This window comes from Anabrus simplex, chromosome 9 (assembly GCF_040414725.1).
Source record: "Anabrus simplex isolate iqAnaSimp1 chromosome 9, ASM4041472v1, whole genome shotgun sequence".
In the NCBI taxonomy this organism is placed as follows: Eukaryota; Metazoa; Arthropoda; class Insecta; order Orthoptera; family Tettigoniidae; genus Anabrus; species Anabrus simplex.
The window spans coordinates 62899599-62927300 of record NC_090273.1 but is presented as its reverse complement, the minus strand read 5'-3'; the positions used below and the strand labels follow the sequence as shown (position 1 = coordinate 62927300).

The following is a 27702-nucleotide window of genomic DNA, read 5'->3' as shown; positions in this document are numbered from 1 at the left end:
GTGGTGCTGAAATACGTCAACATTCTTAGCAATCAACGCTAGTAACTCCCTGTAATTACCTCTGTTATCAGATTCTTCAGTTTCTCGATGACCCCTGAAAGTTAATCCTTGCTTTGAAAGAAAACACACAGTATCTATTTAAGTGCTGACAATATATCTGTTATATTTTACTACCTCATTATGCTCGTCAGTTTTCTTTCTGTAATCTGTACTCAAACAGAACTCTATTCTGGACCTTCCAAACTGAATCATAGTGACAACAGCATTGATGTGTGATTGAGACACCTCATGGTGTCTCTAAAAACTCTGAAACTATCTAAATTGTTCACACCATCTTACTCCAAGCATTATTTTCTGAGGAAAATAGAATACATGGCCAACAGTACAGTTTATTCATTTTTGCACAACCACATAACAAGTCCAGATTTATGTACCACGAGTCATGAAATTATCATACTGTTCTTTTAGATTCCTACCAGGCGAGTTGGCCATGCGGTTAGAAGTGTGCAGCTGTGAGCTTGCATCCGGGAGACAGTGGGTTTGAATCCCACTGTCGGCAGCCCTGAAGATGGTTTTCCGTGGTTTTCCATTTTCACATCAGGCAAATGCTGGGGCTGTACCTTAATTAAGGCCATGGCTGCTTCCTTCCAACTCTTAGGCCTTTCCTATCCCATCATCGCCATAAGACCTATCTGTGTTGGTGTGACATAAAGCCACTAGTGAAAAAAAAATTGATTCCCTGACTAAATTTTTAAGAGAAGGTGTGGATCTACCTTTTTCAATTATGTTTTTCTTTTCTTCAAAAGTTCTTAATGAAATGGCGTGTTTAATAAGCTTTCTATTATACATGCACATTCTGGGCCCACCAACTCACTTATTTTCGAGGTGGAAGCGACAGCACTCATTATATTGTTTAATACATTGTGCAGTCCAATAGGCTATACTTACCTAACATAAATATAAATTCATGCTTTAACAAGAGAAGTCACATCGTATTGTAATAGAAAACAAAAACACAGTAATATAACAATGCACTGTTGAGCGCGGCGGAAAGAATGGAGAGAACAGCTCAGCTCCTACGTTATAAGCTTTTGTTTCCACTTTTCACAGTGGTAACACAACCGGAGAATGTTGCAGGATGCATCTCAGTGTCGTGGGGAGAGGGGCTTTACTTGCCACAGGCGCAGTAATACTGTATTATTTCTATGACACTGTTTGGAAATCGAAACTTTTTAAAAACTTTCCAAAGATGAGAGTGTGCTATCCTATGCAATGCGTTGCTGAGGTCAATGCTAGCCAGTGCTCGTGAAGCCTTGTCATACACTGAATGATATATGATTATATCTCGAATTGCCAGTAGTTTATGTAATATTCTCTTGACACAGCATAAGCCCAAAAGCCTATACAGTATCACATACAATGGAGTGGTAACAGCCTCTTGCTCAGCTTTGATGGTGACAATCTGATGCAATAGAGTTCTAGCGACACGCCCAGGTGAAGAAACAAAAATATTAAATATGAATATTAAAGAATATTCTATTTTTATATTTTCAAGCTGTTATCAGTGGTAACAGTGGATACGAGCGCACTTTACCACTGATTACAAGTATTCAGTTTTCATGAATCACACTATGAACAGAATATCTACCTCTGTGGATTAATTTATGTTTTACCAGTAAACAGACCTTCAACTAGTGAATTTGCCATAAATTATGGTGCAACTTACGAGTACAAGTACAAGGTTCGCATCCATTTAGAGAAGATGACATGGAAGTTGTGAAAGGATTTGATGTATGCCACAAAGCCTTTATGGCTGTACATGGAAACAGCTTAGTATCTTGTGAAATCCTTGCAAAACACAGGTTCAATATCAATGAAAATGCAAGGGAAACATGGACAGCCCCACCACAAATTTAGTGCCGACACTGTAAGTAGTACATGTCAGCACATAAATTCTTTCAAAGGCCATGAAAGCCATTACAGCTTACATTATTTATATCCAAACTGTACCTGCCAGAAGATCTGATATTAACAAAATGTTTCAAATATTCAAAGAAAAACATCCAGACATTCAAGTAATCTATAAGACTTATAAGATCATGTTTTGTAGGGATTTCAACATTGCGTTTGATTATCCCAGTACTAATACCTGTAGCATATGCAATGAATATATTACTAAAAGAAAAGTATAGAAACAGTGAGGACTATCTCAAAAGAGATTTGCAGATTGGATGATGATTTACGTTGGCTGACATTAATGAACACTTACATAAGAAACCCCCCCCCCCAAAAAAAAAAAGCAGAGGCATTTTATTTGAGAAAAAGAAGACATAAAGAGAGATCAAGAAGACAATGTGAATTTGAGGCAATTTGCTTCAACTGTGGTAAAAATGTGGCTGTTCCTAACATTTCCAGAAATGATGTCTACTGTGTTTGTATTTAACGTCCATGTATTGCCCACACACCAAAGTGTTTGTATATATTTCCGTAGCATAAAGGCAAAAAAGGGAAGTGATGATGTATGCTTGTTGTTGCATCACATCATCTATAACTGTTCTGATGTTTGACTTGTGTAGTGGACAACAGAAGAACTTCACTTTATTTTGGCTCCTCTTCAAGATGGTAAACATGAAGAAAAACCTGGAGTCTATCATCATAAACTGCCAGTAAGGGGCCATTCCTATCTTGGGTTTGGTGAAGTCAAAAGTCTAAGCTATTGTTCCTAGTGACTGGATGTCTATCATCAAAACCACTTGTCAGAAGCCCTCACAGTTTGATGTTGTAACAGTTGACCACACAATGTTTAGGAGTTGGAAGAATGTCTTAGATAAGAGGTAAGCAAAAAAATCACCTTTTCCATCCTGGCCAGTAACAGAGATCAAGGTTCAGAGAGGACCATTGTTGAGCTTCCAAACCACTTACAATGTATCATTTCCATTTCTATTGTAACGTCTAAATTTTAAAGAGTCATTGTTTAAGAAGCCTTTCTCGTGGACAGTCAAGATTTCTTCAGAGGACGCAGAGCACAGTTCTCTGCGAAACATAAAGAATTTCACCTTATTTTCTTGACACAGCATAAGCCCAAAAGCCTATACAGTATCACTTACAATAGAGCTTGGGAATCTGTCTCCATAGCAGGAAGACGGAAGAGACATGATGCATTCAGTCATCCTGATGGCCAATTTGACCTGCCAGAGGAAGCTTATGAACGTTAAGTGTACCGTTCCCTTCATAGAGTAAGTCTCAACTTCACCTTATTAGTCCAACATCGCACAATGCTGTTCTTCCCTAGGAGCTTTGCCCATATCTGCTGAGAAGCTCAAAAACTTACAGGAGTTAATGAGATTCTGTGGTGATGAGGCAAGGAATTACTTCTCGAAAATTCCTGTGTTACAGGATGTGATGGACGTAATTGTTACTGAAGTAATTGGTAAGTTATTATAAATATTTAAAACATAATTTGTTCTTGTCAGAGGCTTGAAAAATGTTCATAGTTTATATATTGCACATGTTATTTTACTAACGATAATGAAAATAAACAATAATACAAAGACTTCAGTTCAGTTCAGTGTAATGAGCCCCTTTTCCTACACATATACGCAGACACAAAATATTTTAATTCTTTTTTTCATTATTGTATGCTAAAATTCCATAATGAAAATAATGTGCCAAGATTTATGAATTTCCAGACTTCAAAATTAGTAAAAGAACTTGTTCTACATAGTTTTGAAGTTTAATAGGCTTGTACTAAAAAGCTAGTAAAATGTTGATGAGCCGTGTACCCTTCAACTATTTTCCTTGTCCATACAATATATTACCATTATTTTCTCAGGAAATGTTGAGACCTTATGAGGCCACTGAAATTTTCAAAGAAAATAGATGTGTACATTTTTAGAAAATGTGATTTTGCAGGTCTTTCAGTTTATATCAGACTGATTTACAATGATACTCACCTTATTAGATACCTTGTCACCAGCACCAGTCATGTTGTATTGGACCTTTAGTGCTGTGGACTGTTGCTGACATCGAAGTTTCCATTAAAACAAACTCTGGCGAAGCACAAGAATGGGAATTTCTATCCCATTTCTCCCTAGAATATTTACATAGACCATCCATGGTGCGTGGACAGCAATGTTAGTGATGCCTTTTCAACAGACCAAATGTGCAGATGTCCATTGGACAGGCATCAGTGCTCTTCAGATGAATATCTGGAAGCAGAATTACATTAATTCCTAATTCCCGTTACATTCCTGATTCAAAAAAATGTGGAACTGACAGTGGGACTTAGAACTTGTCCATTTGGATCCTCACTTGGTTTGCGTCCGCTCTGTATAATTGTGGTATATCTGTCTGATAGATTAGGTGTCATAATGGTTCCTGGAAGTATCTTGCTTCCACTTTCATGTTTATTCATCTTTATCTAACTGAATACTGTGATAATCATGAACCCACGTGGGATACTGCCCTGGCTGTGTCGAACGAAGTTGCTGCACCCCTTGGCATCGATATCACAGTATGTAATCGCCCAAATGTCATCTCAGTTGATGACTACCTTCCATTCTGACCTTGGCAGGGTGTGTTTCACTATGCATATGTATGAAAAGGAGCATGGAAAAGGACCATAACATACCCTTCCCAATAACGGTTGATTTGCACATCTACGTCAGATACAACACTCTTAATGACCGCAACTCTATAGTTCTAATGGCCACTTACTAGGTGGCAATAGCGTTATGCCATAGGTCAGATATAAACTGAATGACCTGTATTCAATGAGTAAAAGTGTCCTTTTTGCTTTGAAATAAAAGTATATGAAACAGAGGGTTGATTTGACTCTCAGGAAATTGTCAAGTTGAGTGCTATTAGAGGAATAATAGCCAGGAAGGAAATGAATAATTGTTTGACCTTCTTAGATCATTATATCATGTCTTTTTGTATAAATTATTGAATCTCAGACAATTGCCTTGAAAATACAAGTAGGCTATACACATGTACAGAAGCATACAATATATATTTCACTTATAATTACATAGAAAATTTGTGGATAATTTGGATTTTGAAATATTTTACTTAACAGATAACAGTGCCATAAATATAACATATAACAAAGCAACATACCAGAACGTCATCTTCTCAGAAAGGGAAATTTTCTTTAATATTAACACATAAAATATCTCCACCTCATTCACAAGGACTCAAAATAGTAAACATAATATTTTCTTTTATAACAGAAGTACTGTACAGCATTTTTCATGTTCTCAAAGAAACCTCCACATGAGATCTTCCAACAAATATTGTCAATGAAACTTTTTAAACTTTTGTTTCCAGAGTTTAATAAGAAGTACATTGTGAATATGTCTATGTACAACACAGTATATATCACCAACGCTTGATCCTTAATAGCAGGTTGTTTGAATTCTTGACTAGCATAACATCTAGTTTGATGTTCTAGAACTATATTTGGTGAATCTGGCCAACTCTTAATAAATAAAATAAAATATTGAGAATCCAATGAAAAAAAAGAAAAAGAAAACAACCTCCACTCTTCTGCTATAACCTTTCGTTATTCTGATGGGGTAAAAGTTTACTGATATTCACTTTCTCATTATTTAATCAACCTGCAAGTGAATAAAAAATTAATAAATAATAAATAAGTTACAGGATTGTGAGTAACTGCAAAAGGACCTCAACAGTGTTTGTGAGATGGACAGTGGACAATGATAATACAGTTGCGGCAGAAATACCTGATGAATTTCAGACGTAAATAACTTAGCAATGCAACAAGCCATTCACATTTTTGTTGCGCAGTTTAAAAAATCAGGGTTTACAATTTATGTTACATACAATAGATTGGAGCAAACTGAAGTTCGTATTGTCCACAGCTTTCAAACATATGTTATTGTTGTGGTGCGCGCGGTCTTGGCCTTGGCCTTGGAGAACACGTGCATCGTCTCGTCCAGGCTGGTCAGTCAGCCAGCCAGTCGCTAGCATGGCGTGGAGTGGTGAACACCGAGGTTTCGTGATTGAGACTTATTTAAAAAATGCTGACTATGTTACTACAACACAGCGTTTGTTTTGCAGACACTTTGGCTTAGGTCGACATGAGAAAGTTCTGAGCAGGAACATCATTCTGTCTGAGAAAAAGTTGTTTGAGTGTGACAATGAAGCCGCCTGGTAGACCTCATAGCGTCCGAACACCAGAGACCGTCCGTGCAATGAGACACACCATTACGCAATCCCCTTAATGTTCAGTGGGTAGGCATTCACGTGCTCTGGAACTCTCGGATCGCACCGTAAGGAGGATTTTACATGCAGACATGAAGTTCCATCCGTACAAAATGGTGGATGTTCAGAAACTCAGTAACGTGATTGGTCAACCGCAGAGCGTGTTGTGAGACTATCCTGGAAGCTGTAGCAGCTGACACCAGTATCCTGGCAAGTGATGAAGCGCACTTTCATTTGTCAGGCTACGTTAATAAAAAAAATTTTCGGTACTGTTTCGCAACCAATCCTCAACAGATCCATGAGCAACCTCTTCACAGCGAGGGTGTTACTGTTTGGTGCGCTATCGCTGATTTTGGAATTGTAGGCCCATACATTTTTGAAGAGGAGGACAGAACTCTAACAGTAACATTGGATCGTTACGTACAGCTGTTACGCAACTTCCTGCAGCCGACACTCACTGACTTAGGGAATCCTGCTATGTGGTTCCAACAAGATGGTGCCACTGCACACACAGGCAGGGCGTCGACGGGTCTCCTCAGAGAAATGTTTCCAGGATGTCTCACCTCCTTACAGAGTGACGTTCCATATCCAGCCTGCTCCCCTGTCCTCACCCCGTGCGATTTCTTTCTCTGGGGATATTTGAAGGATCGTATGTTCCGACGTAAGCCACGAACACTACATGACCTGAAAGCTGCCATCTGTGAAGAAATAGAGGCAATACCACAAGACATGCTCAAGCAAGTCATGCAGAACTTCAGGGAGAGGCTTCAGAGGTGCATCGAACAGGACGATCGGCATTTGGATGACATTATTTTCAAAACCTAGTGTGTATGTGTATGTGACGCAAATGGCAAACACTACTCTTTCCAACTGTGCAATAAATCTTTAGATGGCTTGTTCCGTTGCCGAGTTATTTCCTTTTGAAATTTGTTAGGTATTTCTGCTGCACCCTGTATGATGGTAAATGGGGGTGAAAAGTCAGGTTGTAAGTTTCACCAAGAGGAAAAGTCTTCTCATTTTTAATTACTAAGGTTCATAAGTTAAGGGAAAGTCATATTTCTTTCCTGGGCTCATTTTACCAGAAATCTGAAAAATAAGTATGAATGACAGATTCCTGACCTTGTTTAAAGCAATTTGATGTTGCATATAAGTGCACATTTCTGCCTTTTTGAATGTTTTGGTCATATTTTGCTCAATTTAGTGATATAAGGTCATATTTGGTTATAATTTCAGCATTTTTGTTTAAACTGAGGAAACTAGTTTTGGTCTTGCTAGAGACCATCATCAGTCAAAATCAATAAAGTTAAGGCAAGACATGAATTATAGACAAAGTTTATGAAGCAAGTGTGTGTTGTTGATATTCAGTGCAAGACAAGTAAACACTCATCACAATCACACGTCTTGTGTAAGTTCTCAGTTTTCTTCCAATTTGAAGAATGCTCATCACAGAAGACCAGATGAAACACTTAGAATACTAGTACTTGAAGAATATTCTTCATTCAGTTCAGCTGGAACAAGCGTGAACAGAATAATGTTGATGGGAAAGTGTTGAGATGTTCATTTGTCTCCAACATGGATCATTAAAAAAAAGTTGAATTCCGCCTCTGTGGTGTAGTGGTTAGCGTGATTAGCTGCCACCCCCAGAGGTCCAGATTAGATTCCCGGCTCTGCCACGAAATTTGAAAAGTGGTACGAGGGCTGGAATGGGGTCCACTCAGCCTCAGGAGGTCAACTGAGTAGAGGTGGGTTCGATTCCCACCTCAGCCATCCTCGAAGTGATTTTCCGTGGTTTCCCACTTCTCTTCCAGGCAAATGTTGGGATGGTACCTAACTTACGGCCACGGCCGCTTCCTTCTCTCTTCCTTGCCTGTCCCATCCAATCTTCCCATCCCTCCACAAGGCTCCTGTTAAGCATAGCAGGTGAGGCTGCCTGGGCGAAATACTGGTCATTCTCCCCAGTTGTATTCCCTGACCCAAAGTCTGAAGCTCCAGGACACTGCCCTTGAGGCGGTAGAGGTGGGATCCCTTGCTAAGTCCGAGGGAAAAACTGACCCTGGAGGGTAAACAGATTAAGAAGAAGAAGAAGAAGAAGAAGAAGAAGAAGAAGAAGAAGAAGAAGAAGAAGAAGAAGAAGAAGAAGAAGAAGTTGAAAGAGCAAAAGCAAAGAAATAAAATAGAGCCGAGTTGTAGATGGGAGGTATAGTGTATTAAAAAAAATTAAGTACTCTACACCCCCTTCCTTATTTTTCTTCTAACCCTCCAGCAATCACCCACCACTCCATATACCTCAGCCCCACCTTAGGCTACACTATACCTCCCATCTACAACTCAGATCTGTTCTATTTCTTTGCTTTTGCTTTTTCCAATGATCCATATTGGAAACAAATGATCATCTCATCACTTTCCCATCAACGTTATTCTGTACACACTTATTCCAGCTGAACTGAATTCAAGAAGATTCTTCAAGTGCTGGTATTTTAAGTGTTTCACTTAGCTTTCTGTGAAGTGCATTCTTCAAATTGGAAGAAAACTGAGAACTTACACATGTAGTGTAATCATGATGAGTGTTTAACGTCCAAATCTTTACTTGTCTTGCTTCATAAACTTTATTTATAATTCATGTCTTGCCTTAACTTATTGATTTTGACTGATGATGGTCTCTAGCAAGACCAAAACCAGTTTCATCAAAATTATGTAACTTTTCTAAGGTTACAATAAATAGTATTGAATAGGTGGAAACCTTTAGCTTTTGTTTTACATTATATTGCTCTTATATGAAGAAGTCCACGGTTTGTCTACGACAGGGAGCACAAGACGAATTGACATAATTGCCTTTAAAGATAACGACACGAAAGGCTTCATTATCGATCCGACTATCCGATTCGAGCACCATGTCGGCCACTCTACTGAAGTTCATCTTGAAAAACAGAACATCTACGCGCCCACCATTCCGTTCTACAAAAATAAATACCAGCTGAATGAAGTAGAGATTATCGGCCTAATGATTGGTGCTCGTGGCACAATACCTGCCTTGTTCGTAGAATTCTGGAAAAAGTTCGACCTGCCCATCAACAGCATTGAAAGAATAGTTACCACCACCATACGTGGATCAGTACAAATCCTGAAATCTCACCTGTTCGGACCTCCATAATCTAAGAAATCCTTATTATCACTATATTTCTATATGATAAAAACTTTCTCTATCCTGATATGCTTTACTTTGTCCATTGTGGCAACCCGTAATTGCGGGAAGTCGTTGATTCGTTCAATAAATATATATATATGACATTTATTATCTATGATAAACTGAGGAGTTGTTAACAAGGTACCTGTTATCTGAGTCAAGTTTCAAAGACACGATTTCAAAATAGTGTATTAGATTTTTTTTTTCTTTTCTCAGAAGAGACAGGTAGCAGGTTTAGAAGACCTGATTCCAAGAAGGAGCTGCTGTACAGACGTATTTTAGCTCATCTTTCTGGACAGGTTAAATTGTGACATGATACACGCGAGCTCACAGAACGTGACATAGTGTGTTTCCATATTTGAATCACTCCAGTAGATATATTTAGCTTAGAAGCAATTAGCAAACAACTAAATTCCATGTCATCTCTCACCCAGTTCTTCCTTGTAGGGTCCAGGTACAGCTCCCTTCCCCTTTCACTACCAACAAATTTCAAAAGATTGGCCTCCTGTTAGGCAGTGTCTTCTAAATTATGCTGACAGATACCATAAAGCATGCTTATAATTCTTTTAGGAAGTATTTATTTAGGAAAATTGAGCAGGAACTGCACCTCAAAGCTATGATACTGAATGAATGTTGAAAGTTTTAATGTACTATAGCTCTGTATCAGTTTGTATGATTAAATGTGTCTAGTGTATTATTGCTGACCACGTATTTTTTCTTAAGACATTTAATGTTCGTAATACTCTAACACTCTCCAGCTATCCCTAACATGCTTACATCGTATTTTATAATTCTCTATCATATTTAGATAGTTTCTAGGGCATATTTGATTGCATATTTTGTACTTCTTTAGGTCATAAACTTCTGAACCTTAGTAATTACAGTGTTCAGGGTGAGAAAGTACCTAATGGGGAGTGCCTAGATATTAATGTAAGGAAAGATCTTCATTGGGGTAATCACATTAATGAGTTTATAAATAAAGGTTACAGATCTCTTCATTATGTTTTGAGGGTATTTAGGGGTAACAGCAAGGATGTAAAGGAGAGGGCATGTAAGTCTCTGGTAAGATCCCAATTACAGTATGATTCCAAGCTATGGGATCCTCACCAGGGTTACTTCATTCAAGAACTGGAAAAGATTAACGGAAAGCAGCACAATTTGTTGTGGGCAATTTATGACGAAACAGTAGTGTTATGAATATATTCCAAATTTTGGGCTATGAAGACTTGGGAGTTAGGAGATGAGCTGCTTGACTAAGTGATATATAATACCAATATAAATGGTCCATTATTGGACATTATAAATTTTCCAGCTAACTCAGCGTTTTGCCCCAGTGTGCTAAGTTGGCAATGCTCTCAACCAGGAATGAGTTAGCTTGAAAATTTATAATGTCGAATAACGGACCATTTATATTGGTATTATAAATTTACACATTTGGGACAAATATTTCAGGTTCCCTATGGGAATCAACATCTACATCATAAGTGATATATTGCGAGCTGTTAGTGTAGGGTGGCGTGGAATGATAGTAGCAAATTGCGAGACAGCTCTAAATGTAGATCAGTGGTGTTTACATTTACAGAAGGGCTTACCTTGTTCTGAATTTTGCACTAAATTTACTTGCATAGTTTAAATTTGTATAAAACAGGTTATTAAGGAACTGTATAGAAAAATTGTAGCCTGCATACAAAAATGGCCATTCTGTACTATTCTCTCCAGAAAGCTTCAGTCCTTCTCCCTGTGGATCAACACACTTGAAGCCTGCCTCCATAGTGTAATGTTAGCACTATTAGCTGCCATCCTCGGAGACCTGGGTTCATTTCCCATTTTTCATATGAAGAGTATCTGACCGGGTGAGTTGGCCGTGCGGTTAGGGGCACACAGCTGTGAGCTTGCATCTGGGAGATAGTGTGTATGAACCCCACTGTTGGCAGCCCTGAAGATGGTTTTCTGTGGTTTCCCATTTTCACACAAGGCAAAGGGGCTGCACCTTAATTAAGGCCACGGCCACTTCCTTCCCACTCCCAGGCCTTTCCTATCCCATCGTCACCATAAGACCTATCTGTGTTGTTGCGATGTAATATAAATTATAAAAAAAAAAGTATCTGCCACGTCAGCATGGTGGCTGAAATACACACTAAAACCCAAAAATATCTCTCTGGCACTGTGAAGTATCTGAGCGCTAGAAAATACTGTACCTACATTAAAAATTCTTATCTTATGTATACCAAGCAATATGGCAGTCAAAATGTTGTCTAAAATTTTGTATGCAAGATAGTATATCACAAAAAAAGTGGGGGTGACACAAGAAACCCATATATACCTACTACCCTAGGAGCATCAGAGGACTCCTTATTCGATTCTTTAATCCTTAAACTTTTACTCTTCATCAGGTATGAACCCACTCTTCTCTACTCCTATACAGAGGTTTTACCATAATTCCTGTGCCCTGGGTTCAGTCTCTTTGACAACAGTGGACAGTACATAATATCCTTATTACTGAAGTTTGGTAAAACCATTAACATTAGCTGAAATTTATAAAATACGGCATCACTCACTGAATTCAACACTGTTAGATATGATTACCAATTGTGTAGGCACAATGAAAGCATCAAATCATTGTTCAGATGCACACCATTCCTCTGTAAACTGCTGGAGAGGCTCTTTACTATGCATCTCTGACATTTAGACTGATGGAGCATCACTGCGAGCTAGATCTGTCCACATTATTCGATAGAAATCTTGTGAATAGTTTGTATCTTAAGTAAGTAACACACTAACAACAAATAAGCATCAAACAGAGGGAGTTTGCAGTGTCTGAAAGCCCTGTAGTACAGTTCTACCAAGCCATTTTTAGAAAAATTGAGGAGATGAGAGGAAGTAGGAGGAAGAAATTGATTTACTATGTAAAGGCTCAACAAATAATGGGTAGGATTACATCTCATTTTTGAACGAGGAAGAGAAGTTCTCCAACACTTGAAAGGGTCAACATGTTGCAGAAGAAAACATAGTGAGAAGAGAGAGCTCAAGTTTTACAATCTACAACTCTCGAAAAGATTCTACCATCAGGATTGGATGAGAACAAAAGTGAGATCAGACAGGGATTAAATGAAATGGTGACTTTTGTTTTCAGGGACAAAAGAATGGAATTATCAGTTCCAAACATAAAAGAGGTGCTTTGCGCAAGTTAATGGAATAAATGCCAGACTCTCCTTGAAATTGTCTGCATATATTAACATCTCAATGATTCTTGAGGGATAAAATTGCTCAATAACTCGGCTATCAAATATTTTACATTACTTTCTTACCTGTTTAATGAACAAGCATTATTTGCAAGCCACTGGGAAGAAATTATAAATATTCCCTGTACCCTTAATATCTGTATTGGTGTAGCTGATAGATAAAATACATGAGTATTTTATGTCAGAGTTAAACTGTAGTACTGTAATGACATAATTTAATGACGCTTTTAATGAATTGTTGAATTCTGGAAACTTTCATAGGGAACAAATGGTGAGAGGACAGTTTTCAATTTTTTTCCCCAGCAAAGTAGGGGTGAACAAGTTTGGCTGTATTAGACAATAATTTTCTCAGGTGGGCTGCTGATAGAAATTAGGACAATACACTTGTAATAGGATCTCAGTAAAATCTTTTTGCCCAATCAGTGACTGGTTGCTCATCAATGTTTATAGGATCAAGCGGTGGGTGATCATCACACGACGTCACATTGCACAGTTCTTGATAATCAGTAGTCGCACTTTATTCACATTTTCACAGTCGATAACACTGCTATCTGGTGGTCATATCTAGTGAAATGGATGTCAGACGTGAAGAAACCAGATCGAGTAGAAAGCAGGTTACCAGCAGGAAGATGCTTGGCGCTGGAGATAGACATGGACCAGATGCTGCAACACACAGACAGAGTGGAACAAGTAGTTTAAGCCCTGAAGCAAACACAAACCAAGAATACAACGGAAAGCATATGAATATTCCTTATGATGCATTTACACAATGCCAGTTGATGAGACAATTGTCTGAAGACAGTCGACTGGCTTACATTATTGGCTACATGTCAACACTTCGGTCCAGTTGTCTAGGCAATTGCCCTCACAATTGTCCAGGCAATGGATTGTCTCCAGGAGTAGACTGAGGACAACCAACTGAGCCCAACTGCACCCCCCACCACTCGAAGCTCAGCATTGTCATGACAGTTGGCACCATGTGAATGTGATAGGCATTTATTCTGTGCCAGTTTGCTTGTGTCAACCGAGAGGTGCAGCTAATTGCGTGGTGTTGATAATTTAAATTCTCTAATTTTAAAATTATTTGTTAGCTGTTTACGTAATTATGGTTCCAAAGTAGGGCGACGATACTAATGTAAAATTTGTTTTTAGCTGTATTGGGAATGATGGTGTTTGTGGGACCAGCACGACGACATGTACAAAGACAAAAATGTTGTTCAAGCGGCATTTTCTGAGATTACCGATAAAATGAACATTCAAGGATTCGGTGTGACTGAAGTCAAAACTTTGCATGACTCAGCAAGAATTCCCAGCACGTCATTACAAAATAAATTTAGTTCCTCACAGGACACTACAGACGCTGCGCACTCAGCCATTTCTCGTCATCTACTGCCATGGCAACAGCTTCCTCGTGTGAACAGATTCTTGTTCAACTGGACTGGCCAGTGATTCTTTCTCTTCTTCTTCATCCATTCCCTTTTCCAGATTCTCTCTGGGTAGGGTAGTGTACCAAAGCCATCCACCTTACTCGATCTTTCCACCATTCCTCTTCTAGTACTTTATTGCTATCGACTCCTCTATTTGCAATACAGTCCACAGCAGAGCTCCTCCATCTCATGCTAGGATGTCCCCTAGGCCTCTTTCCAGTCTCTGTGTCCATGTATGTTCTCTTTGGTATTCTCTCTCCTGGCATTCTCATCTTGTGTCCAAACCATTTTAGCTTTGCTATATCAATCTCTTCTTGAAGTTTACACACTCCCACGCTTCTCCTTATTTCCTCATTTCATATTCTATCTCGTCTTGTCTTTCCCTGTTTGCTCCTCAAGAACCTCATTTCAGCTGCTTGCATCTTACTTTGGTTCCGCATAGTTAATGTCCAGGCTGCTGAAGCATAGGTCAGTATAGGTTTATATAGGACGAGTATAAAACCTTCTTACACTTCACTGGCACATCTTTGTTCCATACCATGTCTCTCACACACTGTAGAAACTTGCAGACTGCTGTATTCTTAAATCAATTTCTCCATCCAAATTTCCATCTTGTGATATCACGCTGCCCAAATATTTAAAAATTTTCACTACTTCAAGAGGTTCATTTCCTATTTTTATCACTCCCCTGGATTCTCTGTCACCTCTTGTCATGATCAAAGTCTTACTTTTTGCAGTACTAATCTTCATTCCAAAATTTCTTATCTCCTCATTCCATAAATCAACTTGTGTCTGTACTTCCTCTTCATTATCTCCCCAAACTACCGTACAATGTCATCAAGGAGCATAGACTTTACTTGCTCGCCCATTATCTTCTCCTTGATATTATGTAGAATTCTATCCATGATGATAATGAAGAGTAAGGGAGACAATGCACTTCCCTATCTTAAGCCTGTCTCAACTCTGAACCATTCAGTTTGACCCACTTTGGTTCTAACACAGCGTTTGCAGTTTCGATACAATGCTATTACTACCTGCATTGTTTTATTCCCAATCTGTGCCTCTGTTAACGTTTTCCATACCAAATTACTTGGGACACTGTCAAATGCCTTTTCAGTATCTAGAAATGTTACTACCATGTCCTTTCCATATTCCCAATACCTTTCCACCATTTGATGCAATGTAAATATTGGGTCAAATGTGGACCTGCCTCTTCTGAATCCATACTGGTGTTCTGCCAATTTTCCCTCTACTCTGTCTCTTATTCGTCTATCCAAGATTCTTTCAAGGATCTTCTTAGCTGTATGAATTGACTGTCCTGCAATAATTAGAAGACAATTGTCGCCAACAATTGTCTTATCAACTAACATTGTGTAAGCATGGCATAAGAGAGGAAAATAAACAAATCTCAATTCAGGTACAGTGGAGTGCATGGAATCTTGTCAATATGTAGTATGTGGCAAAACTGTCTCTGCAGCGAACTCAAAAGTGCAGCTGATGCACTTTAGTTGCCAAAAACAAGGCAACAGAACATGAACTGATTAGCATTCCAGCTTAGTGTGAAGGTTGCATTTGTAATAGGTGGTTGTGCTTTTGAAGTCATTATGTTAATGATTGAAATGAGAGTGTTTTTATGGAGAACATCCCCCATCCCCCATGAAAGTGATAAGTTTTCGGAAAATGTAAACTTGCATTTCGTGACCATTTTCCGAATTCGGTATGTCTTAATCATGATACAGCGAGAGATTTCCTTTTTTTTTTTTTTGCTATTTGCTTTACGTCGCACTGACACAGATAGGTCTTATGGCAACGATGGGATAGGAAAGACCTAGGAGTGGGAGGAAAGCAGCCGCGTGGCCTTAATTAAGGTACAGACCCCAGCATTTGCCTGCTGTGAAAATGGGAAACCACAGAAAACCATCTTCAGTGCTGCCAACAGTGGAGTTCAAACTTACTACCTCCTGGATGCAAGCCCATAGCTGCGCGCCCCTAACCGCACGGCCAACTCGATTTCATTAATTAATTTCATGAAACCAGATCTGTACATGATGTTCCAAGAAACTGGAGGCCTAGAATTGTAACTGGTCAAAATTTCTGATGTAATGTTGAGAAGTCCCACTAAATCAATATGTAAATTAGCACAGGGGACAAATGTACATTGAGTCATAAGTAATGCACTTGTTAAGACACTGTATTCCAAATCATGTTACTCTGTATTTCATTTAATTTGTAGTAGAGATACGGTATATTGGTATGACTACAACTACTGAATAGGAAGTTAGATCTTAAGGGCAAGAATCTGATTCTTAGAAAAGCCTATATCATTTCTTCACTGTATCTTGAGAACACTGTTATTCATGTTAGGAGACATAACACATTTATTTATGTGACGACTTAAAAACTATAAAGGGTTCCTGATCATAACAACTCAGCTTGTACTGCTGGAAATGAGAAAAATGAGGATATTATAAAGACAGCAACCTGCTGATGAATTCACTATGAAACAAAATAGGAATACAGAGTGTATTTGTGGTTGACAGAACACATTTCTTGCTACAAACAGTACGCAAGTAACTCCTTTATCTAGATTCCATGATCTATTCAGAAATTCAGAATTTGAGATAGTTATGCGCTATTGCAGGCGTTCGATTGGTCACACGACCTTCGGAGATGGATCACGTTTCAAATTTTACTTCCAGGATTACAAAAAAAAAAATTGTTCCTCAGTCACAGTGTCATGTTCTTCTTCCTCTTCATGAATGGGTTACCTAGGACTATGCGGAATCAACATTTTTCGGCCTCCTTTTTTTGCCCAGTAGTTCATCTTCAGTGATTGTACACGTCTCGGTTCTCTGACCATACCGATCGTGTGGGTTTCCTTTCTTGTTCCTCAAATCCCTGTGTTTGAATGATGTTTTGTATTTTCTTTCGATCTTGTAGATTTGGCGATCCTAATTCAGTGAGGCCTTTCTCTAATAATTTGCACCCACTCTGGTCTAGTGGCCTTGTTTTGTAGAAATGTGAAAGTCTGTTAGGGTTCATTCGTTCCAAATGCCCTGCAAATTGGATTCGTCGCATTCGAATTGCATCTCTAGTTTTAGAAATGTGCTTGCATATTTCACTATTGGGTTTAGGGCCATGAGTTCCGTTTATGATTCTTGGTCCTAAGATTTTTCTCACGATTTTTTGTTCTTTAATCTCTAATTGTTCCTTTAATCCCTTTTGTTGTAGGTTGAAAGTTTCCGCAGCGTAGAGTGCTTCTGGTTTAACCCTTTCAGACCTGAAAGAAAACTGGAGGTGTGAATTTTTTTTTGTACGTCAAGAACTGACTAAAATTCTCCTCAATACACATATTAATAGTTTATTTTACAAAATAAAAACTAACATCCTAAAAACAGGACCCACACAATTGTGCGTATCAAAATTCAAAACCTCGTTGTATCACGTACGATGGTGTAGCTTCAAAATTTACGTTCATTAACCAATGTACACACTTCATTGAATTTATTCCGGTATTCAGTAAAGCTTCTAGATTAATATAAACGCAGTAAATAAATACTTACTTTCGGCACTACTGCTTCCTGCCATCTCGCCGATCAACTGTGCTTTTTAAACTCTTCTTCCTTCGCCCTGGCGGTCAAGCGCATACTAAAATCAATTTGAAATACATGCCACGTGTCCTGCACAATCACTGCAGTCTGGTGTAGCGCCGAAAAAACATCAAATACAGTCAGGGATAACTAAAATACGAACCCGCACAATTGTGCGTACTCGGTCTGAAAGGGTTAACTACGGCGTTGTAATGTCGTATCTTACTGTTCAATGAAAGACATTGTTTATTGTAAAGAAGTTCTTGTTGGTTGGAAAGCAGTTTCCATCTTTTGATTTCTTGAAGTTATGGATTTACTTTCATTACAGTTATCTGCAATCCATTCACCTAGGTATTTGAATTCACTTACTCTTGAGATTTTGTTAGTGCATTGATAAGTTCTTGTGGTGCATTTTTGATGTCAGTCATATATTTAGTTTTTTTCGTATGATATTTGAAGTCCGATTTTTGCTGCTTGTTCTTGTAGAATATCAAGTTGATTTTGTGCATCTGGTATGTTTTTTGTTATAAATGCCATATCATCAGCAAAGGGTAGACACTCAATTTTTATACCTTTATTTTTAGGTCCTAAATGGTGAGATGGTGCACCTGCTTTCCTCCATTCTCTGACAACATCTTCAAGAGCACAATTGAAAAGTAATGGAGATACCCCATCCCCTTGTCATACTCCTGTGTTTATTTGAAATTCCTGACTATATTCACCCATAAACTTTACTTTAGCTATAGTTTCGGTAAGCGTTTCCTTGATTATATTGCTTGTTATTTGGTCTAGACTAAATTATGATAAAATATTAAGGAGTGATTCTCGATCTATACTGTCATATGCTTTTTTTGAAATCAACGAATGTGATCACATAGTTTTTGTTGCTGTGGTACGGAAGTATGTTATTGTATTCTTTAAATTAAGAATTTGCTCTGCGCATGATCTTCCTTTCCTAAATCCAGCTTGGCATTCTATTCACTTAATTCTTGGTCCAGTTGATGCTCTGCATGGTTCAGAATAATGATTGAAAGAATTCTATAGGTAACCTGAAGGAGAGAGATTCCCCGATAATTATTTGGATCAGTCTTACTTCCTCGTTTTACGTATTGGGTGTACGATCGCTGTTTTCCAATCTGTAGGGATTTTTTTGGGTTCGCCTTATTGTCAGCATAATTTAATATTCAAGATAAAGTGTTCTCCTGCATTTTTTCCTAGTTCTGCCACTATTTGTTCTTGCCCTGAAGCTTTATATTGTTTTTCACTGATTACTGATTTCCATAGTTGATGTCTTAAATGCCGCCTTTGTGCTGTAGTGGTTAGTGTGATTAGCTGCCACCCCCGGAGGCCCGGGTTCGATTTCCGGCTCTGCCACGAAATTTGAAAAGTGGTACGAGGGCTGGAACGGGCTCCACTCAGTCTCGGCAGGTCAACTGAGTAGAGATGGGTTCGATTCCCACCTCAGTCATCCTGGAAGTGGTTTTCCGTAGTTTCCCACTTCTCCTCCAGGCAAATGCCGGGATGGTACCTAACTTAAGGCCATGGCCGCTTCCTTCCCTCTTCCTTGTACATCCCTTCCAATCCTCCCATGCCCCCGTAAGGCCCCTGTTCAGCATAGCAGGTGAGGCCGCCGGGGCGAGCGACTGGTCATCCTTCCCCGTTGAATCCCCGACCCAGAATCTGAAGCTCCAGGACACTGCCCTTGAGGCGGTAGAGGTGGGATCCCTCGCTGAGTCCGAGGGGAAAACCGATCCTGGAGGGTAAACAGATTAAGAAGGAGAAGATGTCTTAAATGAAAATCGTAAGTATCAATATCAGTGCTCGTCTGGTGATCATGATCGTTAAGGCACCAAGTGTGCATAGTCTGACACTGTGGTTAGCTGGTTACAGTCCCGTTGCAGGATGTCTCTAATCACTAGAGTGAGTGCCAAACGCCTCGGTTCAATTACATACTTTAAATTTTTAGAATTTGCTTTACGTCGCACCAACAGAGACAGGTCTTATGGCGTTGATTGGATAGGAAAGGGCTAGAACTGGGAAAGAAGCGATCGTGGCCTTAATTAAGGTACAACCACAGCATTTGTCTGGTGTGAGAATGGGAAACGACGGAAAACCATCTCCAGGGCTGCCGAAAGTGGGTTTCGAATCCACTACCTGATCCGAACCACCGAACGAGCAAATGCCGAGGATGTACCTTAATTAATTTTATTGGATTTACGTACCACTAATTACTTTTATGGTTTTCGAAGACGCCGAGGTGTCGGCATTTTGTCCGGGAGAAGTTCTTTTACGTGCCGGTAAGTCTACGGCACGAGGCTGGCGTATTTGAGTACCTTCTAATACCACCGGGCTGAGCCAGGTTCGAACCTGCCAGCTTGAAGTCAGAAGGGCAGCGTTTACCGTGTGGGCTACTCAGTCCCTGTACCTTAATTAAGGCCACAGCTGCTTCCTTCCCAGTCTTAGGTCTTTCCTATCCCATAGTAGCCAAAACGTCGGTACGACGTTAAAACAGGTGAACAAAATGTATATAAAGGATAGGGTGGCATGGAGAGGTGTATTAAACCAGTCTATGACTGATGACCAAAACAACAACAACAACAACAACAACAACAACAACAACAACAACAATAAAGAAAGTCTATACGTAATTCACCTCAGATGTTGATTTCTAAATACATTCTTAAGACAGACGTGTTTTAATAAAACAGCATGTCAACATTTGCTTTGCTCACCCCTGGACGCAGGAGAACTACTACTACTAAATGTTTTCATTCCTCCCCTGAAGGGGGAGGCGGGCCTCCTAGACGGTGACGCCGTCTCTCAGGCCAGGAGATTTGTATCGGAGAAGGAGTTGTGCGGAGAAGGTGAGAGGATTGGCATCTGTGGCCTAAACTAGGAACTGTCCCGGCATTCGCCTTAGTGCAGGAGAATGGAAAACCACGGGAAACCATTCTCAGGGACCAGCCCCCTCCGTCTCCCGAACACAGAGATGTAGAGCGACGGCAGAGCCGAGGCCACCCCTCCTCTGCTCGGATGCCCGGTCGGAGTGCAGCGCTGTCGGACCACGGACACGCCGTGGCCACTTGTGGGCCGAAACCCACTTCCCCTGAAAGGGGAGGCGGGCCACCTAGAAGGTAAATCCTTCTCTCTGGCCAAGAGATTCAGGCGGGATTTAATAAATAATAATATCGTATGGCCTTAGCTACCATGTGCAGAAATTTTAACTTGACACCATCTGACTGTCAGCTCGTCAATTTCGACGTTCCGTTTTACTCCAGATCTCCTAGATGGCAGACAGAGTAAACCGAATCTCTCTTGGGATTTTGTGAAATGAAAATCCACAGCCTGTTTCCACTCATTCGACCGAGTCAGGAATGGAATTAATGAATCCCCCATCTAGCGGGCAGGATAGGAATTGTGCCGGCTGTCGAAGACTGGCGCACTCCTCTGGGGCAATGATTAATGACTGACATATTCAATGAAGTGATATTGGAGAGTGTTGCTGGAATGAAAGATGACAGGGAAAACCGGAGTACCCGAAAAAACCCTGTCCCGCCTCCACTTTGTCCAGCATAAATCTCACACGGAGTGACCGGGATTTGAACCAAGGAACTCAGTGGTGAGAGGCCGGCACGCTGCCACCAGAGCCACAGAGGCTATTTTGTTTTTGTGGCTGTGATTTGATGAATTTTGTCGAGTAAACACCAAATGTGTCACCAGAGATCTTTTACATTGCCGACATCGTACGACATGGAGTGTTGAATGGACTTTTTTCCGCCCTTCAAAAGTCCGACTACCTCTGTCGTGTTTGAATCCACTATCTCGGGATCCGGAGGTCGACACTCGACCACTGACCCACGGCCACGCAGAGGTGCATAACGATGTCTTCTTGAAATAAACAACAACAGGTACGTCCGAATTATTGTAACTGAAGTGAATACATTCAATGAATTTTTCCGCTCTCTTTGAGATCGCCCTTGCCTGATTGAGGATCGCTTCTAAACTAACAAGCCGATAATAGCTCCCTGAGAAATGACAACAATAATCCTCTCATTTGTAGCGGTTTTAGCTCAAGAATAACTTGGTCTTGTGTTAGATTATTAAGAACGTGAGTCCCTTGAAAAGTGGCAGTGTAATACAGGGGTTTAATTTCGTATGCAAGGCAGGCAGCAGTTTACAAAGAGAAAGGGCTTATATAATCTGCGTAAGCCACAACATCGTAATATCCCAATATTAGCACAACGCTCCGCATTATCCAGGATTAAGCCAGCCTGCCCGCAGCATGGTAAATAATCAATAAGGAGAGCGCATCCTATTACAATACTCCATAGGACGAATTTCATTTAATTATCTGGAAGCTGATATCTACAGTGTCAGATAAAGATCATGAGCCTCTTCGGAAACAACGGGAAAATTACCATTAGTACGTTAGCAATCGAAACTAGATTCAGCAACCCTTTTTGAGATGGGAAAATATATCACATATATCAAGAACATAGTTCTGTGGAGAGACGTCAACGATAGTAATAATAATCAGCGTAAGGATTTATATGTAATAAATATGTACACCTCCCCTGCGAACCATGTGACCTTGCCGTGGTGGGGAGGCTTGCGTGTCCCATTGAGAAGCAGATAGCCGAGCCGCAAGTGCAATCATATCGGATGGGTATAGTCAAAAGGGGGTAGCAGCCTTTCGGAAATTGCAAGGGCGACAGTCTAGATGATTGACTCATATGGCCTTGTATTAATACTCAACCTGGCTTAGCTGTGTTGATACTGCAACACGTCTGAAAGCAACGGGAAACTACAGCCGTAACTAACTCCTGAGATATGCAACTCTCTGGGCATGAATGATGTACTGATGACGGTTTCCTTCTGGGTAAAATATTTCGGAGGTAAAATAGTCCCCTTTTCAGATCTCCGGGTGGGGACCACACGAGAGGGGGCAATCATCAGGAAGATGGATACTAACTTTCAACGAGTCGGAGCGTGGAATGCTACAAGTTTGAATCGTAGTAGGTTAGGGAATCTGGAAAGGGAGATGGATATACTTAATTTAGATATAGTTGGTTTAAGTTAAGTACGTTGGCAGGAAGAGCAGGGATTTTTGGCCAGGTAACTACAGAATTATCAACACAAAATCAAACAGGAGGAATGCAGGAGTTGGTTTAGTAATAAATAAGAAAACAGGGCGACGGGTAAGCTACTACGACCAGTATAGTGAAATGATTGTTGTTTTCGAGATAGGCACCAAGCCAATGCCCACTTCAATAGTGTAGGTCCATATGCCTACTAGTTCAGCAGACGATTAAGACAAAATTGAAAGAATATAAATGAAGGGATAGAAGATTTCATATAAAATGTCAAAGGAGAAGAGAATCTAATTGTGATCGGAGACTGGAATGCAGGGGTTAGCCAAGGAAGAGAAAGCCATAAGAGAATTCGAACTGGGAAGAAGGAATGAAAGAGGAACTTGGCTGGTTGAATTCTGCACTGTTCATAATTTAGTCCTTGCTGATACTTGGTTCAAACATCACAAACGACGACTATACACGTGGACGCAGGAAGGTATCAAACAGACTCCATTATGATTAGGCAGAGATTCAGAAACCAGGCGTTGGATATTAAGACGTTCCCAGGAGCTGATGTGGACTCTGACCACAACGTGCTGCTCATGAAATGTCATCTGAAGTTGAAGATAGAAGAAACGAAGGAATGCAAGAAGATGGGATCTAAACAAGTTGAATGAAAAGAGTGTGAGGGATTGTTTCAAGGAACATGTTGCAGAAGGACTAATGTTTGTCTTTTAAGCGAGTCCCTGCTAACGAGGATTTACTGTAATTGAATGGCTTCAAGTACCAGAAGAAGATCACAGACACTATACGTAAGAGGAGACTGAAGTTTTACGGGCACTTTACAAGAACGAACGGCAGTCGACTAACAAAGAAAATCTTTAACTACATCATCGAATTAAAAGCAACTACTAAATGGGTAGAGGAAACAAGGAAAGAGATGGAGGAAATTCGCGTCAAACCAAAATAAATCTTTCATAGAGGTATGTTTCGAGCTAAAATTGATCAATTCAAAAGTCCAAGAACATATGTCAGAGGAGAAGAACCACACAGCGAATTGATTAAAAGTTCTGGGAGAAGAAAAAAGGACTAACCGGGGTTCAAAGTAGGTCGAAATCGAGGAATAAATAAATAGATAAATAAATAAATAAATAAATAAATAAATAAATAAATAAATAAATAAATAAATAAATAAATAAATAAATGTCTTCGCCTTAGTCCCGTTCCTTGATACGGGGTAGGAGATGAGGTGAGATGAATTTATATATATTTTTTGCTACGGGCTTTACGTCGCACCGACACAGACAGGTCTTATGGCGACGATGGGATAGGAAAGGCCTAGGAGTTGGAAGGAAGCGGCCGTGACCTTAATTAAGGTACAGCCCCAGCATTTGTCTGCTGTGAAAATGGGAAACCACGGAAAACCATCTTCAGGGCTGCCGATGAATTTATATGGTATATTCTTACGGCCGTATACCCTTCCTGATGCCAACCTCAGTTGAGGAGCTAATGAAGATTAAATGAATGATGGAGAATTCAATTGGGTAAGGAGGTGGGAGGAATAGGCTGTGGCCTATGAATAGAAGCTGTCCCGGCATTTGCCTGGAAGTGCAAATGGGAAACCACAGAAATCATTCTCAGGACTGCCGACGGTGGGGCTCAAACTCACGCGTCTGCGAAATCGAATCGAATCGAATCGAATCGAATCGAATCGAATCGAATCAAATCAAATCCAAATCAAATCCAATCCAATCCAATCCAATCCAATCCAATCCTAGTAGTTTTTCTTTAAGTTATATTTACCTTGAACACGATCCGCTCGTGACTCACTGGGAGGTACTGTTTCTCGACTCTCTAATACGGGAGCTTTCTGTGGTTTTTCTCCTTCCACACTTTCTTCATTGCTACGCCAATATACGGTAGCGATTGTAGCCAGACATTTCAGTTTCATGTCTCCTTTCTTGAAATGCTGATGCCGCACTTCGAACTCCAGACCTAGTATCGCTGTCTCCAGCTCGTCTCTGGGGTCTTCTATGACATATGGACCTCGGATGAGCTTGGGGTCCGCCTGTGAACATAGAGAAAACCCCATTAAGATGACAGTCTATCTCTCAGTAAAAAATATAAAACCTCCAACTACCTTCGTGGTTACTTAAAGATTAATGGAGTTTAAATTTGTCACGACTGTTTCCTTCCCGTGAAAGTTTTACTCCCTCTTTTTCCTTTCGTCTTCCATCCACATCTGCCTCGCACACTTCACATACATTCTCTGTCTTACGACTCCTGACACAAACAGAGAACACTCATGTACAGAAGATTCAGTGCTGGTAAATAACGTAACTAGTTGTTTTTAACCAGTGTTCGGTTGTAATGTTCGAACACTCCAGACATTGCACGTATTCGATGGCAACCTGTTCCATTCGCTTGCGATTACAGGCAACAACGTGTTTGTTGAGATTATCGTTGATGATTTTACATGTTTCAGATACCGGGTTGCTTGGGTACGTATTTACCGCATCAAAAGAGTGGACTGAATAGGTTGAATATTAAAATCTTTCAAGTTGTTACAAACATCTGATGGATTTTTATTGGTTTTTCTGGTTTGAAAAGAATAATTATTTTTTAGGATTCTTTGTATGAACTGTGTGGTATTCTATAGAGGATTAGGGCTTCAGCTTTATGTATCGAATTTAAAATCTCCCATGCTAATGTTTTTGTAAACCTACGTTTAGGTTATAAACCCACACCCTCTCCTCCAAAAGTAAGGTCTACCTATATATTATATGCTTCTCTTTTATATTTTGCTAGTGGCTTTACGTCGCACCGACACAGATACGTCTTATGGCGATGATGGGATAGGAAAGGCCTCTGAGTTGGAAGAAAGCGGCCGTGGCCTTAATTAAGGTACAACCTCAGCATTTGACTGGTGTGAAAATGGGAAACCACGGAAAACCATCTTCAGTGCTGCCGACAGTCAGATTCGAACCCACTATCTCCCGGATGCAAGCTCACAGCCGCGCGACCCTAACCGCATGGCCAACCCGCGCAGTCCTTCTCTTTTATAACCACTCATGACTTTTAATTAACCGCATAACTGCGGCCCAACATTTTTAAACATTGTTTAAGAAGATCAAGTTTTAACTTTCTGTAAATTGGTACTATCAACAAATGGGGCACAGACAAAGAATAAATGTGAACTGAGTGACAAACTTCAGACTTCCAGTCCAACTGAACTTGTTTATAAGTGGTCAATTTACTAAAACTTTTATTTGAATTTCATATCTGGTGTTTTAAGAGTCTTCTACCAGGTGTATGCGTAAGTTATTGCCGTTCTTTTGAGGTAAAGAAAACTCGTAATTTTCAAGGGAAATTCATTTTTCGTTTATTCAAAATATTGGCCATCGGCTTCTACACACTTGGCCCATCTTTCATGTAAGTTATGAATACCATGCCAGAAAAACTGCTTGTCTTTTGCGGCAAACCATTTGTCGATCCAACTTCCAACTTCGAAATTTCTGAAGTGCTGCTCTGCGAGGGCGTTCCCCATTGACGCGAAGAGGTGATAATCAGATGGCACCAGGTCGGGGCAGTACGGCGGGTGTGGAAGGATGTCCCATCCAAGCGATTTCTAGGTGTCTTTCACTAGTTTTGTTGTGTGAGACGGCTCATTGCCTTGTAAAAAATAACTTTGCCATGTCTTCTGGCCCATTCCGTTCGTTTTTCGATCAAAGCGTGATTTAAATTAATCATTTGTTGGCGATAGCGTTTTGTATTAATGGTTTGGCGGGGTTCACGAGTTCGTAATACACAATACCGCTCTGGTCCAACCAGACAACAAAGCATGGTTTTCTTGCCGAAGCGATTTGTCGAAACCATGTCTCACATGTTGTAATCGATGGAGCGCGTTTGCCATATGTTTCTATCAACAACCGATGACTTTCCACATCCTTTCTCTTTTGATTAGACTAAATAAGAAAAGCAATGTGTGACACAAGGAGCCTCCGTGGCTCAGGCGGCAGCGCGCCGGCCTCTCACCGCTGGGTTCCGTGGTTCAAATCCCAGTCAATCTATGTGAGATTTGTGCTGGACAAAGCGGAGGCAGGACAAGTTTTTCTCCGGGTACTCCGGTTTTCTCTGTCATCTTTCATTCCAGCAACACACTCCAATATCATTTCATTTCAGTAATCATTCATCAGTCATTGCCCCAGAGGAGTGCGACAGGCTTCGGCAGCCGCCATAATTCCATCCTCGCCGCTAGATGGGGGCTTCGCTTCATTCATTACATTCCTGACACGATAGGATGACTGGAAACAGGCTGTGGCTTTTCATTTTCAATGCGTGCCGCAAATATTCTTTTTCAGGCACAAACCTCGTCATAATCACTGCATGGTAGACAACACAGATGCTAGTGTTCGGCGGACTCAACTTGTATATGTTGGTAGGTTAACGTCAGACGAACAAACTGACGTATGTGTCAAATACATACGCTGCGTACTGTTCGCTGGCGCCATCTTCTATTGAAACCGGAAAAGACTTATGCATACACCTGGTAATTTGTCGTTATATATTTTAATGTGTGTTTTATGTCTTGTGGTAATGCGTACGGTAAGGGAGTTTAGTGGTTGTGCATACATTGTATAACTTACCGATGTTTAGTTCTTAACTTACGACACTTTTATTATATTTGCAATTATTGTATTGCGAGCCATCAGACATTCCCAGGCTGATTCTGGCGTAGGGTTTCGTCCTAGACTATAGGCCTACGTTCCTCTTTGAAAGGTTTTGTATTTTGACCCCTCTATGGGCTACTTCAGTTTCTGTGCAACGTTTTGAATCATCCTATACAGCGTGTCCAGGGAGAGCAGTATTCTAGGATTTGATCGTACTAGTCACAGTGATCAAAAATGAACATGGAGTCAATATGAGACGGTTGTCGAGATAGCCCTGTTTGAATTTTGTCAC

General features: G+C 40.2%; 1 protein-coding gene across 1 annotated transcript in view; it reads right to left on the bottom strand.

Annotated features, from left to right (window-relative positions):
- Positions 1-12967: 12967 nt before the first annotated feature.
- LOC136880860 (uncharacterized) overlaps positions 12968-27702 on the bottom strand; it is a 344256-nt gene continuing 329521 nt past the window's right edge. Inside the window, exons 5-6 of the mRNA XM_068229151.1 lie at positions 24544-24808; positions 12968-13314 (exon numbers count right to left, since the gene is read on the bottom strand). Coding sequence (XP_068085252.1) covers positions 13199-13314; positions 24544-24808 — 381 coding nt within the window. The 3' untranslated portion in view covers positions 12968-13198. The remainder of the gene's footprint in view (positions 13315-24543; positions 24809-27702) is intronic.